A 14,807-nucleotide genomic window follows, 5' to 3' on the forward strand; every position below is an offset into this window, starting at 1 on the left:
TGCCTGGCCCGGCGTGTGCCCAATAAAGGATGAATTTTATTACTAAGGTGCTTTTTTCTTTTATTCCACGTCTGCCTCTTGGAAGCCCAGATTTTCTCATTTTTTCTTTACAGTCCAATTTCATTTCAGCCCCTCCAGGAAGCTACCCTTGACTCATTCACCTTGCATTAGCCCTCAGGGATGGCTCTGTCTCTCCTAATCCCCTTGTAGCAGCAAAAGGGGGATGAAAGAGGGTTAGGAGACCACTGTGTGTGAGTGGGAGTGGTGGAGGGTAACATGGGAGAGGATGGCAGAGGCCAGATCTCAAAGGACCTCAGACGCCAGCTTGAGAAGCTGGGACTTTCCCTAAGGGTAATGGGGAGCCATAGAAGGGTTGTGAGCAAGAGCAGCACTGGGGCCATATGCAGGATGGATCTGAGGGGAGAGACTGGAGCCAGGGGGCAGGGAAGAGTTGGGATAATGGTGCAGGGAGAGAGGATGAGGCTGAGCTGGGGCTGGGACTGGCAAGGCTAGAGAACGGAGACTGGATGTGAGTTTGCCACAAGTAAAAGGGAGGGTGCCTGGGGGCTTCATAAGAGAACTGCAGACAAGCACGTGGGGGAGAGAGACCTGAGGACCACCCTGCATGGTGGAGGCTGGGGCTTGAGGTGGAAGTGGGTGCCGTGGCGGGAAATGAAGGTCAGTGGAAGAGGATGCCGTTGAGTGACAGCAGAAGAACTTGGACTTGATGCTGAGGGCTCAGAGGAAAGAGTCAAGGGAAGATCTGGGTCTTAGAAAGACTTTAAGATCTTTGCCTTAAGACTCAAAGAACCAGTCAGGCATAGTGGCACACACACACCTATAATCCCAGCTTTCTTGGGTGACAGAGGCAGAAAAATCACAAGTTCAAGGCCAGCCTGGGCAACTTAGCAGGGTCTCAAGATAAAATGAAAAGGGCCGGGGGTGTGGCTCCGTGGTAGAGCACTTGCCTATCATGCATGAGACCCTGGGTCCCATCCCCACCACTACACATGCATGCACACGCACACACGTACACACACGCATGAACCAAAGAACCATGACATTTCATCCAGGGGCCAAATGAAAGTGCTGACTGCAGTGAGCAGACAGAACAGGAAGCCCTGGGCCAGGCCCCAGCCACCTCCACCCACCCCTGACCCCCACCAGGAGTTATGAGTTATTAGTAACTCCCAGGGTCACCAGGAGGAACCCACTCAAAGACTGCCCAGACCACAGTTGTCGCACACCAGCCATGGCTGTGTGTAGGGGCTATGCACCTTTGAGCACAGGACTGACTGACTGACACTGCCACTCTGACTGGGCTCTTCGACCTACGGGTCCTTCTTGCTGGCTCTGCCTATGATCCCCACATAGCCCCTGAGATGCATGTGACTTTCCAAGCGTGGTCTCTCTTTTCGCCTACCTCTCTTGCCTCCTTTGTGGAAGTTGAGGTCGAGGAGCAATCACAGAACCCCAAAAAAGGTATTTCTGTCTTTGTGTGGTTATTTAGTAGCCAGCCCAATTCACCTGGAGTGACCCTGATTCAGCCGAGTGTCATGGCACAAAGTCAACCTCAGTTAATGGAGAGGGAAGCTTCTTCCTTAACAGATAATGAGAATACTGACCATCTCCATGACCACAATAAGTAGCACATGCCAGGCACTGTTCTAAGGTACCGTTATTGCCGGGTTTCGGTTTGCAACTAAAAGGCTTAGAGGTCACTCCAGTTAAACTGGGCTAACTGGGCTGCATGAAATAACCACACAAGAGCCACAAATACCTTTTTCTCTGGGGTCGCTGTGACAGCTCCTCTGACCTTAAGGGTCCACAGGAAGAGAGAGCGAGAGCACGTGCTGACCCCTTTTATTGAGGAGAATCTATTCAAATGAGGCAAGGGGTCAGGTTTCAGGGGGCTGAGTATCTTCATGATGTCCACTGTCAGCAGGTTGACTGACACCTGGGTAGGCCACACCCAAGGGCACAGTAAGAGAAGAGGACACACATAAGGCACTTCCATGGAAGATTCTATCCTAAACAGGGCAAGGGGTTATATTACAAAGGAACAGGTGACATAACTTTACCCACGGGGCTGTAGCAAGACACACCCATGCAGGAGACACCGACCCTCGCACCCAAGAAGGGTGCCACATCTCTGCGACTAAGAGCCTCAGCACCCAGCCAGGGAGTGTGACTCAGTCACATACAAGGTTGGTCTCCCACACGTTATCATTCCCATTTACAGTTGGGGAAACCAAGGCACAGAGAGGGTCCGTGGCACAGCCAGTTTCACAACTGGTGGTGGCCAGGCCAGCATTTAGATGCCAAGGGACTGTTGCCATGGGGTGTGCTCCTAACTGCTCTTCTACACTTAAGTTTTCTTTTAATGCTGGTATGTATTAGAATCAAGTGGAGAAGCCTTTAAAGCCCACCCCTTTGCATGAATTATTTTGAAGCAGAACCTCTTGCATTTGGCATTTAAGATACTTTTTTTTTTTTGGTCTAAGAGAGTTTTTCTTTCTATAGGGATAGCCTTACGACTTCAGCTTAAAATGTGTAATTCACTGATTTGTGATTTTTAAGTTGTCAATTTACATCCAATATTGGGATATTTGGAAGGATGCACTGTTAATTGTATTTATAAATGCAATACAATTAGATGCACAAACTTACTCAAATGCTTGATATTGGGTCTAAAAATTAAGTACTTTTGGAAGACATCCAATGTGTAGGTTTTAGAAATGTGGTTTAAGATGTGTAAAGGCTTTTAATTAGTTTATAAATGGGAACAAGCAGTATTGTAAAGACTCCATAAAAGTGACTGTTAAGATAAATATAGAATTAAAAATTTTGCAAACTGAACTTAAGACCACAGAAGTGGGGGGAAACACCCAGAGAAGTGGGTCGCTCGTTGTGCATGAAATATCAATGCCGATAACAAAATAAACCTCAGCATAGGTGTTCGCAGCTTCAGATTTTTTCCCCCTGTGCACTACTTCCAGCCTCGGGGCTCTAAAACCTCTCATGTGACAGATGCTGGGTTGCAGAAGCCAGGTGCCTGCCCTCGGGGGTGAGAGCCCAGGGAGGACTGCATATCTCAGGTCATTTTGCTCAGGACAGATCTGAGTCTGGCACATGGCAGATGACTGTTTTGACTCTTACCTCCTAGTGCAGGCAGGAATCTGTTCATGGAGTTGGGGGCAGACATAAAGAGGTCAGGAGGGGTGGCCCCACATGCCAGGACTGGGCAGGGAGAAACCGCAGTTCAGGCTCCCCACCCAGTGCCCCATTTCCTGAAGGGCCAAGAGCCACCCGCCCCCTATCCTGGCTCTTGGCATCTTTTCCAATCCATAGGCAGCCTTGCTCAACTCTGTCACCATCCGGGCCAAGGCACCTGCGGGGTGCCCCAGGCTGAGTCCCTGTCTTTTTCTGCCCCATGGCCTGGGCCCCAGGGAGAGGGGCAGAATGGGGCTGAGGGGTTCCTCTGCTCAGTGGCCTGGGTCTCCCCTGCCCAAAACCCAAGATGAGGGAGACAGACGCATGAAGATTCAGAGAGACCAACACCCCACCAGTGACACAGAGAGAAGAAAGGAGACAGACAGATCCAGAAGAATCAGTCCCAGAGAAAAGAGGATAAGATGGAGAAGGAAAGATACAAAGGGAGACACAGGTGCAGGCCACGGAAAGGGCCCGAGGAGCAGCAGGTGATGGATCCTTCATCATCTTGACCATAGTCACGTTTTGTGCGTGTGGGTGTGAAATCTCATCCAATTGCACACTTCAATTATGCACGGTTGCCTGCTTTTCAGTTATGCTGCCAAGGAGCTGGAATGTAACAAAAACAGAAGGAAATCGAGGAAAATAAAGGTTTGAGGATTCTAAGGTAGATTTGACAAGCAGAGCATTCAGACCATTGCAAAAGACAGAATCACAGAGAACAGCAAGACACAGGGACACAAGAGATCCTAAGACGGGAGTGGCGGTTAGGGGGAGAGAGACTGACTTGGCGGGAGACCAAATATCTGGAGGCAAAACTTCAGAGGCGGGAGAGGGAAGAGTCTGGAGAAAGGGCGGGAAGAGAAGCGCGGGTCGCGGGGTGCGGGGCCGCTGAGCGCGCGAACAACTCGGAGAAGGAAGGAAGAAAGCCTCCAGCCAAGCAGGGCGACCGGAGCCCAGGGCAGCGGCGGCTGGGGAGCGGCCGGCGACCTCCGAGACCCTCCCCATCCCGGGGCCAGGGCGGAGGGCGTGGCCTCGGGATGGGTGTGGGGGGCTCCGGAGGCGGAGGTGAGGGGAGGCAGGAGGAGCGGCGGCGGGGCAGATCGGCTGGCGCCTCACTACCGGGGAATGCGCCCCAGGGACCAGTGGGTGGTTATAACCCAGCACTGCGCCCGAGCCCGGGAGGAGGAGGAGGCGGCAGGAGGCAGCGCGGCGGAGACGTCTGCGGCTGAGCTGGGAGCAGGTCCTCCACCCACTGCCCGGGGACGCGGGGAAGCGCGGCAGGTGAGGCCTGGAGGGTGCTCAGCAGGCGGGGACGGAGAAGCGACCCCGCGTGTGGCTCTGATCTTGAAGGCACCCTCTTTCTCTCTGTCCTCCCTCCTCGAAGAAACATCCTCTGCCCTGTTCTCTGGGTCTCATCTTGGCTCTGATGGTGGGGCAGTGTCCTCCAGGTCCCTCACTGCCCAGAAACGGGGTAGGAAAGGGAGGGAAAGTGGGTTATGGGCTCTCAGAGTCACTGGGCCTCCCCATCCTCTGGCCCCCTCAGGTGCAGAGGCCATGGCTACAGCAGGACCCCCCTGGATGTGGACTCTGGGTACCCTGATCTCAGCCCTGATTCTAAGTATCACAGGTAAACAGGACCCCCATGTGTGTGCATGGGACTCTGGGTGGCTGTGTGACACTGGGGAGCTTGTCCCCTGGGGACTGTGTGAGACCATCTGTGGCTCCAGGACTGGGCGAGTGTGAGTCTGTATCTGTATGTGTGGCTGCGCACTGCATGGGGCACACACCCAGGTGCCTGTGCCTGGTGACTTATTGCATATCAGGTAGTCACTTGACCTTTGAGGCTGTGTGTGTGTGCGCGCGCCCTCACACACGTGTACACTTAAGTCTGTGGTTGGCTCTACTACTGTGGGTGAATATATGTGGTGCAGAATGCTACTGTATGTTCAGCCATGTATGGCTACTTGACTTTGTATGACCGTAGGGTCCTAGGGTTCTTGTTACTGTGAACTTTCCCCCCCGTGTTGTGAGATTGCATACCATCAAAGTGGCAGTCACCAAAAATGTGTGACCATATGCTTACAGGTAGCCATTTGTGTGGTTGTGTCTGGGTACTTGCATTTGTGACCTCGTGCTGGCTGCGGCCCACGGGGGTGACTGTGTGTTTGTGTGAGGCTATGCATATACTGCTGCTGTATTTGTGATGGTGCAGCTGTGTGTGTGTATGTAGGGGGGTGCAGAAGCCACTGTCACTGTGCAAAGGTGGCTGCAGGAAGGTGAATGTAGGTAAGTGACTTGGACATGCAAACATCCACTGAGTACAACCTTGTCACCATGTCAGCGTGCCTGTGCATGAAGTGTGTGTGGGAGTCTCCAATCCAACCACAGTGGCAACTATGCATGCCACCTACAGGTTAGGTGGCTGGGTGAGATCCTGCTAGTCTGCCCGTGAGTGTGTGCATGGGGATAGTGTGCCACCTGACAACTGTACTCAGCAGTGCCTGAGGAGACCATGGTATCTCTCTGTGCAGTTACGCGTGTGCACGACTGTGACAGTGGCTGTGTGCGTGTTTCTTGGAGTATGCTTGTGAATGCAGGCAATGCCGAGGCCTCCCTTCTCCCATGAATCAGTGACACAGCGGGTGTCAGTGTTGTCCGTGGGTCTGTGAGTGGTGGGAGAGAACTGTAGGAGGATTCAGAAGGCACAATTTTGTCTGAGAATTCAGAAAGCCGGCCCTCTCCCCGGGCGTGGTGTTGCACGCCTATAATCCCTGCAACTTTGGGAGGCTAAGGCAGGAGGATCACAAGTTCAAAGTTAGCCTCTGCAATTTAGTAAGGCCTTAAGCAACTTAGAGAGACCCTGCCTTAAAATAAAATAAAAATAAAAAGGGGTGGAGATGTAGTTCAGTGGTAAATTTCCCCTAGGTTAAATCCCCTGTACCAAAAAGAGTGAAAGAAAAAGAAAGCCAGCCCTCTCTACCCCTACACTTGTGGCCCTTTTCCTGTCCTGCTCTAGCTCCGCCCACTTCTTCCGACTCCACCCCTTTTTCTCAAGGCCAGGCTACCTAGTCAGAGCCCAGGGCTGTGACCCCTTCTCAGGCTCCGCCTCTAAGGCCCACCCCTTTCAGCCTGGTTCCACCCCCTGGGTTGTAGGCAGCTTCTAGAGCCCAGCAGGAGCTGGGCACAACACGTGGCACAACACAGTAATCCCAGTGGCTCAGGAGGCTGAGGCAGGAGGTTTGCAAGTTCAAACCCGCCTCACCAACATAGCGAGGCCCTAGGTAATTTAGTGAGATCCTGTCTCAAAATAAAAAATAAAAAGGGCTGGGGATGTGGCTCAGTGGTTAAGTGCTCCTGGGTACAAACAACAACAAAAAAAAATAGAGCCCAGGCCCCACATCTTCTTCCAAAGTCAGGGCTTCTATTAGGATCCACTATCCCATATTACCCTGACCTTGTCTCTGCCTAAGTCGGTACCTCTCTCATGCCAGACTCTACTGCCTTCAGCTGTGACCCCAGATGCTGAAACCTGACCCACTTCTTGAGACCAGGTCCCCTCCCAATAGCCCAGGTCTCGGCCCCTACAGACAAGATTTTGCCCTTGAGGTTGTCCAGGGCTCCTGAACCCAATTTTACCCTCCTCTGATCTTACCCACTGAGCTCTAGCCAATCCTCAGAATCTTTGAGGTCCAGAGTTGGGCAAGTCCAGGACCCAAGCCCCAGCTCTGTCCCTGTGTCTGAGCCACTTAGGTCCATTTCTGTGGCCCTGCCCCTGCCCCTAAAGCCCCAGCCCCTCAACATAATCTCTGAGGTCAGACATCCCCTGGCCGTCCAGCCTCTGGAGTCTAAGCCCCATCTTCTGCATCTAAGCTCCAGCCCACGCCTGAGCCCCACTTCCCCCCATCTTCTGCCCACAGAGCCTATTCTTGCAAATAATGTTTCCTGTGACAACCCCCCTACCGCCGAGTCCTCTGGGAGCAACCAGTTCCTCGCAGCCGAGGACGGGGAGGACTCCCGGTCGGGTGACAGCAGCAGCCGCATAGTGAATGGGTCAGACTGCGAGAAGGACACTCAGCCATGGCAGGGCGCGCTGCTGCTGGGGCCCAACAAGCTCTACTGCGGGGCTGTGCTGGTGAACCCGCAGTGGCTGCTCACCGCTGCCCACTGCAGGAAGCCGTGAGTGGGGCTGGACCCAGGGCTGGATGGGAGGAAGGGCAGGGAGGTGAGGGGAAGGGAGCGGGTCAGGGAGCAGGTGGAGGCAGAGTTGGGGACAGGATAAAAGAGAGCTGGGGAGAACAGGGTGGGGTGTGTGTTGCAGATGTGTTGGATTTGGAGCTAGGGGTGTGTGTGTAATGGTTTGGGATAGAGAGAGAGATTAGAATTGGCTTTTAATTTGAGGCGGGTTGGGGTTGAGAATGAAGATGAAGCTGGGCTGGGAGCAAAGGCGGGGTTGGGATTGGAAATAGAAGTAGTTTGAAGATGGAATCCGGGTTAGAGTTGGAAAAGGCATTGCAGATGGCTGGATTTGGAGTTGGGTGGTTGAGTTTGGGTTTGGGAATGCAAGTGTGGATGAATTGGGGATGGGTAAAAGGATTAGGGCTGGGGTTGCAGCTGGGTTTGGGGTTGGAGATGGATCGCCTTTAGGATTGGCTAATACACTGATGGTCTGGGAGGGAGATGGAATTAAAGTCGGCTCTGGAACTGGGGTTCAGGTAGGTACTGGGATGCAGTGGGAATGAAGATGGCTCTGAGGTGGGTGTGGATGTGGAACAGGGGTAGCCTTGAGGGTGCAGTTGGGATTAGAGTACAGGGTTGGGGACACTGTATTTGGGGTTGGGAATGCACACTGATGGCTTCTGGGTGGGGAAAGGCTCAGGACTGGGGCTGAGACAGGAATAGGTTTGGAGCTGTGGGCGGGAGGTGGGCCCGCGGTTGGAGACAGATGGAGCTGGGCATTGGGTTGGTGCTGGGGTTGAGGATGCGGTGGAGCAGGGTTAGGAATGGTTTGGGGTTAGGACTGGCATTGGACGTGGGGTATGGATCACGGCTGGTGATGACCTGCACTGTCCTGCTCAGAGTCTACAGAGTTCGTCTCGGCCACCATTCCATGTCCCCAGTCTATGAATCTGGGCAGCAGATGTTCCAGGGAATCAAGTCCATCCCCCACCCTGGCTACTCTCACCCTGGCCACTCGAATGATCTTATGCTCATCAAACTAAACCGAAAGATCCGTAGCACGAATGCAGTCAAGCCCATCAAAATAGCCTCCACCTGCCCGTCCGCCGGCACCAGGTGCATGGTGTCCGGCTGGGGAACCACCAGCAACAAACAACGTGAGTGTGGCTTCCTCCTGACCCCTGTCCGTCTCCCCCCTCAGTGTCTTTCTCTGCCTCTCACTGCCTTGCTGTTTGACAGATGACTTCCCCAAGGTCCTCCAGTGCCTGAACATCACCGTGCTCAGTGACGAGAGGTGCAAGAAGGCCTACCCCAGAGAGATAGACGAAACCATGTTCTGTGCCGGCGATGAGGCGGGCAGAGACTCCTGCCAGGTGAGGACCAGAGGCTTCTCCCTGTATTCGCAGATACACAGAGTGCCATTTATGCCACCAGGAACCTGCGAAGTGGGAGTCCAGGGTGACCCAGACAGTTAGAGCCCTGTTCTCACCGAGCTCCCACCTGGAGCCGTATACAGCAGCAGCCCACACGCATCATTTTAGAGTTCCCAGTAGCCACATTTTTAAAAGTAAAAAAGAAACAGGTGAAATTAACATCAACAGCATATTTTACTTAATATATCCCAAATAATAACATCACTTCCAAATGGAACTAATCCAAGACAATCATGAACGAGATAGTTTACCTCCCTGCTTTTCCCTTTCTCCTTATGTCTTTGAAGGCCGAGGTGTATTTTACGGAGCACATCTCAATTCGGTAGGCGTGTTTTGGGGGCTCAATAGCCATGTGGGCTTGCACAGGTCTAGGAGGAGAGATGGAGGCTGCTGAGGTCGGCAGGTTGGGCACTGCATAACGATGCCACACCAAGGACAGGGGGCTGTCCTTCACATAGTAGTCGTCAAAGTTCTATGTGGGCAATTTTCAGGCATGTGGCCGGTTAATGTCTTGTTCCAATAATATCTATGAAATGACAGTTTTCCAAAAAGTGTGAGCAGAAACTGAGTGACTCCAAGAAGCCAGATTCATAAAGGTGAAGGGGACAGAAGAGGCATGTACAAACGTCCTGGGGCAGGGAGGGGTTTGGCTGATTCACCGAAGGAAAGAGACCAGTGTTCCCAGGGAAGGAGGGCGGGGGTCGCAGGAAGGGAGGCTGGAGAGGTGGTCAGGGGCAGCCTTCATCAAATATCTCTCCATGGCTAACCCAAAGCTCCCTGTGTTCTCTTCAAAGCTTTGTCATTAAGAAAGACAGAAATCAGAATCCCACTGTTAACGCAGGCTCCTCCGTGGAGCAGGCTTCCAAAGCTCCTGCAGCCCTGGGAGGACGTTTGTTTCCTTGGTGCTTTGGTGGTCAGTGAGCTGTGGACCCAGGCAGCCCTACGGCCCCTCCCACAGCTGCACGGGGACCCCAGGTTACACAGGCCTGGTGATCACACCACTGTCCCTGTCTCCCAGACCAAACTGTCCTCACTGAACCCTGTATGCATCTGGATGTGGGGTGGGATGGGGAATCAGATGCAGGGTGGGGGGACTTTTATCAGAGAAAGAAAGCACATCTAGTTGGAATTCAGCATTTCCAACCACGGAACCCTTTAGTAGCCAGGCTTCTATTCTGTTTTTCCAGACCTCGGGGTGTGTGGTCTGAGTGTGGCCACAAAATGCTACGAGCAAGAAATAATAACAAACTATGAGACTCGTGCTAATAGTATAATAGCCACAGCAGCTGACTAATCAGCGTCTTAAGTTGTTTACTCGAATCCACGAATTCACTCACGTAGCCATTATCATCAGGCTTATTTTATGGACAAGCAGCCAAGGATCAGAGCAGTTAACTAACGGCCTCTCCAAAAGATCCATGCGGGGATCTCAATGAAAATCAACGAGCAGCCAAAGCACCAGCAAGTGTCCAGGCTGGCTCTGCCCAACACTGTCCCTCCCTGCCAGACGTCCTAGCCCACACCAGAACTGTCTGGTTATTCAGATTTTGCATAAACACAAATAAGAAATGACAGGGAAGATCAGTGAATGTCGTCACAAGAGGTAATTACAGGGAAGTGCGGGGGATTAATTCAGATGGGCAACACAAATGAGTCCCAGGGAGTGGTGCTCTGGCGGGGGTGACTGTCCCCCAGGGAACATGTGGCAACGCCTGGAGACATATCTGTTTGTCACAACTGCGTGGAGGAAGCATGTCACTGGCATCGAGTGGGCGGAGTAGAGGCCGCTGCTGAGTGTCCTCCTGCTCAGGCCAGCCCACAGCATGGAGTTAAGGCAGCCCGCACGGCGCCCTGGCCCAGAGGTGGGGAGCCGTGCTTTTGCAGAAGTGAAATCTAGGCACAGTATGGATTGGTGTCAAGGACGAGCAAGGAGGGAGGAGTGTTGGGCAGGAGACGTCAGGCTTGCAAAGGCTAGCAAGGGGAGTGACCCAGAGACACGTGGGGGAGATGGGACACAGCCAAGGTGCTGTGAGGACAGTCCCAACCCTGGGGAATGAAGATCTGTAGGGGTGTTGGGGAGAGGGGAGAATGGGGTTTCTAAAAGCTGGACTTGGGGAGAAACATTACTAACCTCTCCTTGGCAGGTTGGCGCTTTTACCTGGGTCTCCATCTCCATCTGTCTCGGGTGCCCTCATCTCGACTTTCCGCCTGTGCGTGCTCTCCGCATCTGCGCATGGCTCTGGGGCTCTTGTGTCCCCCTCCTGACACCTCTCCCATCTCTGCCTCCCTTTCTGCCCCACAGGGTGATTCTGGGGGACCTGTGGTCTGCGACGGCGTCCTGCAGGGGCTCGTGTCCTGGGGAGATTACCCCTGTGCCCAGCCCAACAGGCCTGGCGTCTACACCAAGCTCTGCCAGTTCACCAAATGGATTGAGGACACCATCAAGTGCAACTCCTGAGCCACCCAGGATGGGGGCCTCCCCCACCTGCTGCAGGAACCCCGCGCTTCCTCCCAAACCCTTTTCCTTCCTCGCAGTGCTGATGCTGTGACCCTCTCCAGCCCCCACCCCTCTGTCCCCTGGGATCAGTGTCCCCTAACAGGGAACTGGTCCTGTCTTTCTGGGGACCATTCCCAGCACGACCAAGACTGAGACTGCTGCTCAGTCTCCCAGCGCTTTCATCCCCAAGCCTGGGGTCCATCCGCCTCTGCAGCCGTGACCCAAATTATAGTCCCCAAAATAAAACATCTGAGGAGAAGTGGCGTCTACGTGCGTCTGGGCAGCTGGGGACAAGTTCTCCCTCAGCTGCTGAGTGTGCTCTATGAGGTCATCTGCCTACCAGACAGAGTCACCCAAGCTACTGCTCATCCATTTCACAAATATCGATCTAGTGACTGCTTTTGGCCAGAACTTGTTCCAGGTGCTGGGGGCTGGGGACACAGCTACAGAAAAAAAAAAAAAAAAAAAAAAATCCTACCTCACAGAGTTTCCAGTAGCAGAAATAAAAGGATGGGTAAATACATACATCCATCAGCCATAGTTACGTGAGCAACGTAATCACGATGAGAGCAGAGCGCCAGGAAGGAGATGGGCGTGTTGGGGACACTCCATGGGGGAGGGGGAGAGAGGCGTGTTTGGTCTCCCAAATATGTCCTCATCCTAATTTCCGGAACCTATGAATGACACCTGATTCCCCAACTTTTTCACTTTACAGTGGTTTAAAACCAACATGCATTTGGTAGAACTCATACCTCAAATTTTGGATTCATGTCCTCCCCAGGCTCCCGTGCTGCAGCCTGGGGCCCCTTCTGAAGGTGCTGTTGGGAGGCTGGGACCTTGAGCAGGGGGGGTCTGGTGGAAGGCAGTAGGGTGTGTCCTTGAAGGGGACACTGGAACGTGCCCCTCCTGTCCCTCAGTTTCCTCCTGCATGATGCTGTGCCTCCCCATAGGCCCAGAAGTGTCGGGGCCAACAAAACATGAGCCACAATAAACTTTTCCTTTTTTTAAGCTGTTTCTCTGGTATTTTGTCACAGCAACAGAAAACCGACTAATACAGGGGTACTGTCTTGTGATGCCGGTGGGCAGCAGCTAGCCACAGCTCCCCCCCCCCCCCCCCCCCGCCATGGAATCTGAGGAGGAACAACCATAGCCCTTTGGTGTGACAGAGCGATGGTGTCTGATAGGCTAGGTACATTAGGTGCATTTTTTATTCATGACATTTTCAAGGTGCAAAGGGTTTATTGGGCCCCAACCCCATGGGAAATCGAGCAGCATCTGTACAGCTAAAGGACATTGCAGATGTGGGCCTGAGAGGGGCCTGAGATGGGGAGATGGTCCTGGGTTATCCTGGGGGACCCTGTTTGATCACAGGGGTCCTTAGAGAGGGAAGCAGGAAGTGCAGAATGAGTTGAGCGAGACTGGAAGATGCCCCGCTGCTGGATTTGAAGGTGGAGCGGGGCGGGGCCTGGGAAGGGGGTGGGATCTAGAAGCTGGTGAGCACGGAATTGGATCCTGCTGGAGCCCCGGGGAGGAGCCAGCCCTGCCCAGGCCTTGATTTCTGCCCAGTGGGACCCATTTTGGACTTCTCACCTCCAGGGCTGTAGAACGGTAAATCTGTGTTGTTTTAAGCCCCTAAGTCCGTGGGGACTTGTCACAGCAGCCACAGGAAGCTGCTACGAGGGGCCTCTCTGAGATGGGGCATTTGAGCTGTAACCCGCAGGTTGAAAACGAATGTCCAGGGCAGTGGCATTCCACACCGAGAGAGGGACAAATGAAAGACCGGACCCGGGAGCAGGCTGGCTTTTCCAGGAACTGAAAGCCCCAGGACCCGGCTGCCTGCTTGCTCCTTTTCCCTAAGAGGCGGGAACTTGGGCCATCTTTGAACCTAGAGGTGACGAAACCTAGTTCATGGTCCAAGAAGATCATTCTGACTCTTGGTTTAGAGAAAAAAAATGATAAAACTTATTGGCCAGGGTAGAAAAGGGAGGTGGGTCATTAAAAGAATATTCATGAATTTAAATTGGAAAAGGGTGGGCGGGGCAGCCACTGCCCTGAGGAGGGCGGCTCTTCTCCTCCAAGATCTTTCTGTCCAGGTCTTGCTCCCCTCCCTTCCCCACTGGGCATCCTGCCCCTCACCATGTTGACTGTACCAGCCTGGCACAGCAGCTCCCACCTCCCCTGTAAATGACTCCAGCTCTTGGCCTGTCTTAGTTCGGAGCCCTAGACAGAGAATGTACGGTGGTTGTCTTTGGGTTAGATGCTGACCCAGAAAGGTGGGGCCACAAGACCACAAGGATCCCCTAATCACCCTTCATCAATAGCAGCGGGCAGGAGAGGGATCCCCAAAATGTGAGCATGGTAGTCAAGGAAATGGACATCACCTCAAGAGACAGGTATTTGAGTCTTCAGAGAAAAGCCTTATACTCTTTCTGGAACTCAGTTTCTCCCCCCATAAACTGAGAGGATTGGAATGTAATGAGTTCCATGTGCCAATGGAGTTCCACAGAGATAGTCAGCCGTTCCAGGGATGTCTTGGAAATCAGACACTTTAGAAAGTACATCATGGAATCCTATCAGCAACAAAGCACCCAACTAAAATGGATTGACTAATAAGGACATTTATTATCCCCCCACCTTCCGTAAGCTTATATTCTAGCAGAGAGAAATCATGTCAGCTTTCTCCTTCAAGGTTTGCAATCTCATAGTTGAAAAAATGGCTGCCACAGCTCCAGGCATCACAACTTCAATAACAAAAGGCAGGAAGAAGAGGTTCTCCTGGAAGAGTTCTTTCCATTAAGAAAGAAAATCTCTCCCCAGATCATCCCCCTCCCCAACTTATCCATGGGTCTCAATGGGTACTCACGGGGAGGATCTCAATGCCCTAGTTATAGGTCGAAGAGAAGCTGGTAAAATCAGTTTCTGGCATTTTTCTGTCATGGGATGTAGTCTTTGAAAAAAAGGAAAATGGAGAAAAGTGGCTTTTAGGGAGGCTGTGGTCCCAGATGCTTGAGAGGAGGCAGGAGGATTGAGCTTGAGAGTTTGAGGCCAGCCTGGGGAAAAAAATGGTCTCCATAAAAAAAAGGAGGAGGAGGAGAGGGAGGAGGAGTAAGGAAGGGAAGGAAGGAGGAAGGAAAAGAAAGAAAAGGAAAATAAAATGTTTTTTTAAAAAAACCTAATGGTTGCTGTCATCATCCACATCCACGCCCCTGTGCCCAGCCATTTACAAGTTCTCACATCAACAAAGTTGTGCTGCCAGTGTCGGGGACGCTGACCTGGCCCGTGAGCCATCTTTCTGTCTCGGTGTCACCAACCTAGCAATTACCATCCAGTGTCTGCGGCAGACTTGAACTCGGCCCAGTCCAGCTGCTCTCCAAGCAAGAGTAAGACCAGTGGTGCGCGGCAACAATCGGGGTGAAGAGCACCGATGGGATTCCCGGTGACAGGGTGACTCAAATTTGGAACAGCAAAACTACAAAATGAAGTCA

At 52.8% G+C, this 14,807-nt stretch overlaps 1 protein-coding gene across 1 annotated transcript; it reads left to right on the forward strand.

Moving 5' to 3' along the window:
• The first annotated feature begins 4,198 nt into the window (after positions 1-4,198).
• Positions 4,199-11,498, forward strand: KLK5 (kallikrein related peptidase 5). Its single transcript, XM_081275853.1, has 6 exons — positions 4,199-4,497; positions 4,760-4,843; positions 7,134-7,392; positions 8,293-8,549; positions 8,632-8,765; positions 11,128-11,498. Exons 2-6 carry the CDS (start codon positions 4,771-4,773, stop codon positions 11,281-11,283), a joined length of 879 nt encoding a protein of 292 aa, XP_081131979.1. The 5' UTR covers positions 4,199-4,497; positions 4,760-4,770; the 3' UTR covers positions 11,284-11,498.
• The last annotated feature ends 3,309 nt before the right edge of the window (positions 11,499-14,807 follow it).

This window comes from Spermophilus citellus (assembly GCF_964194105.1).
Source record: "Spermophilus citellus genome assembly, chromosome: 18".
NCBI classification, from domain to species: domain Eukaryota; kingdom Metazoa; phylum Chordata; class Mammalia; order Rodentia; family Sciuridae; genus Spermophilus; species Spermophilus citellus.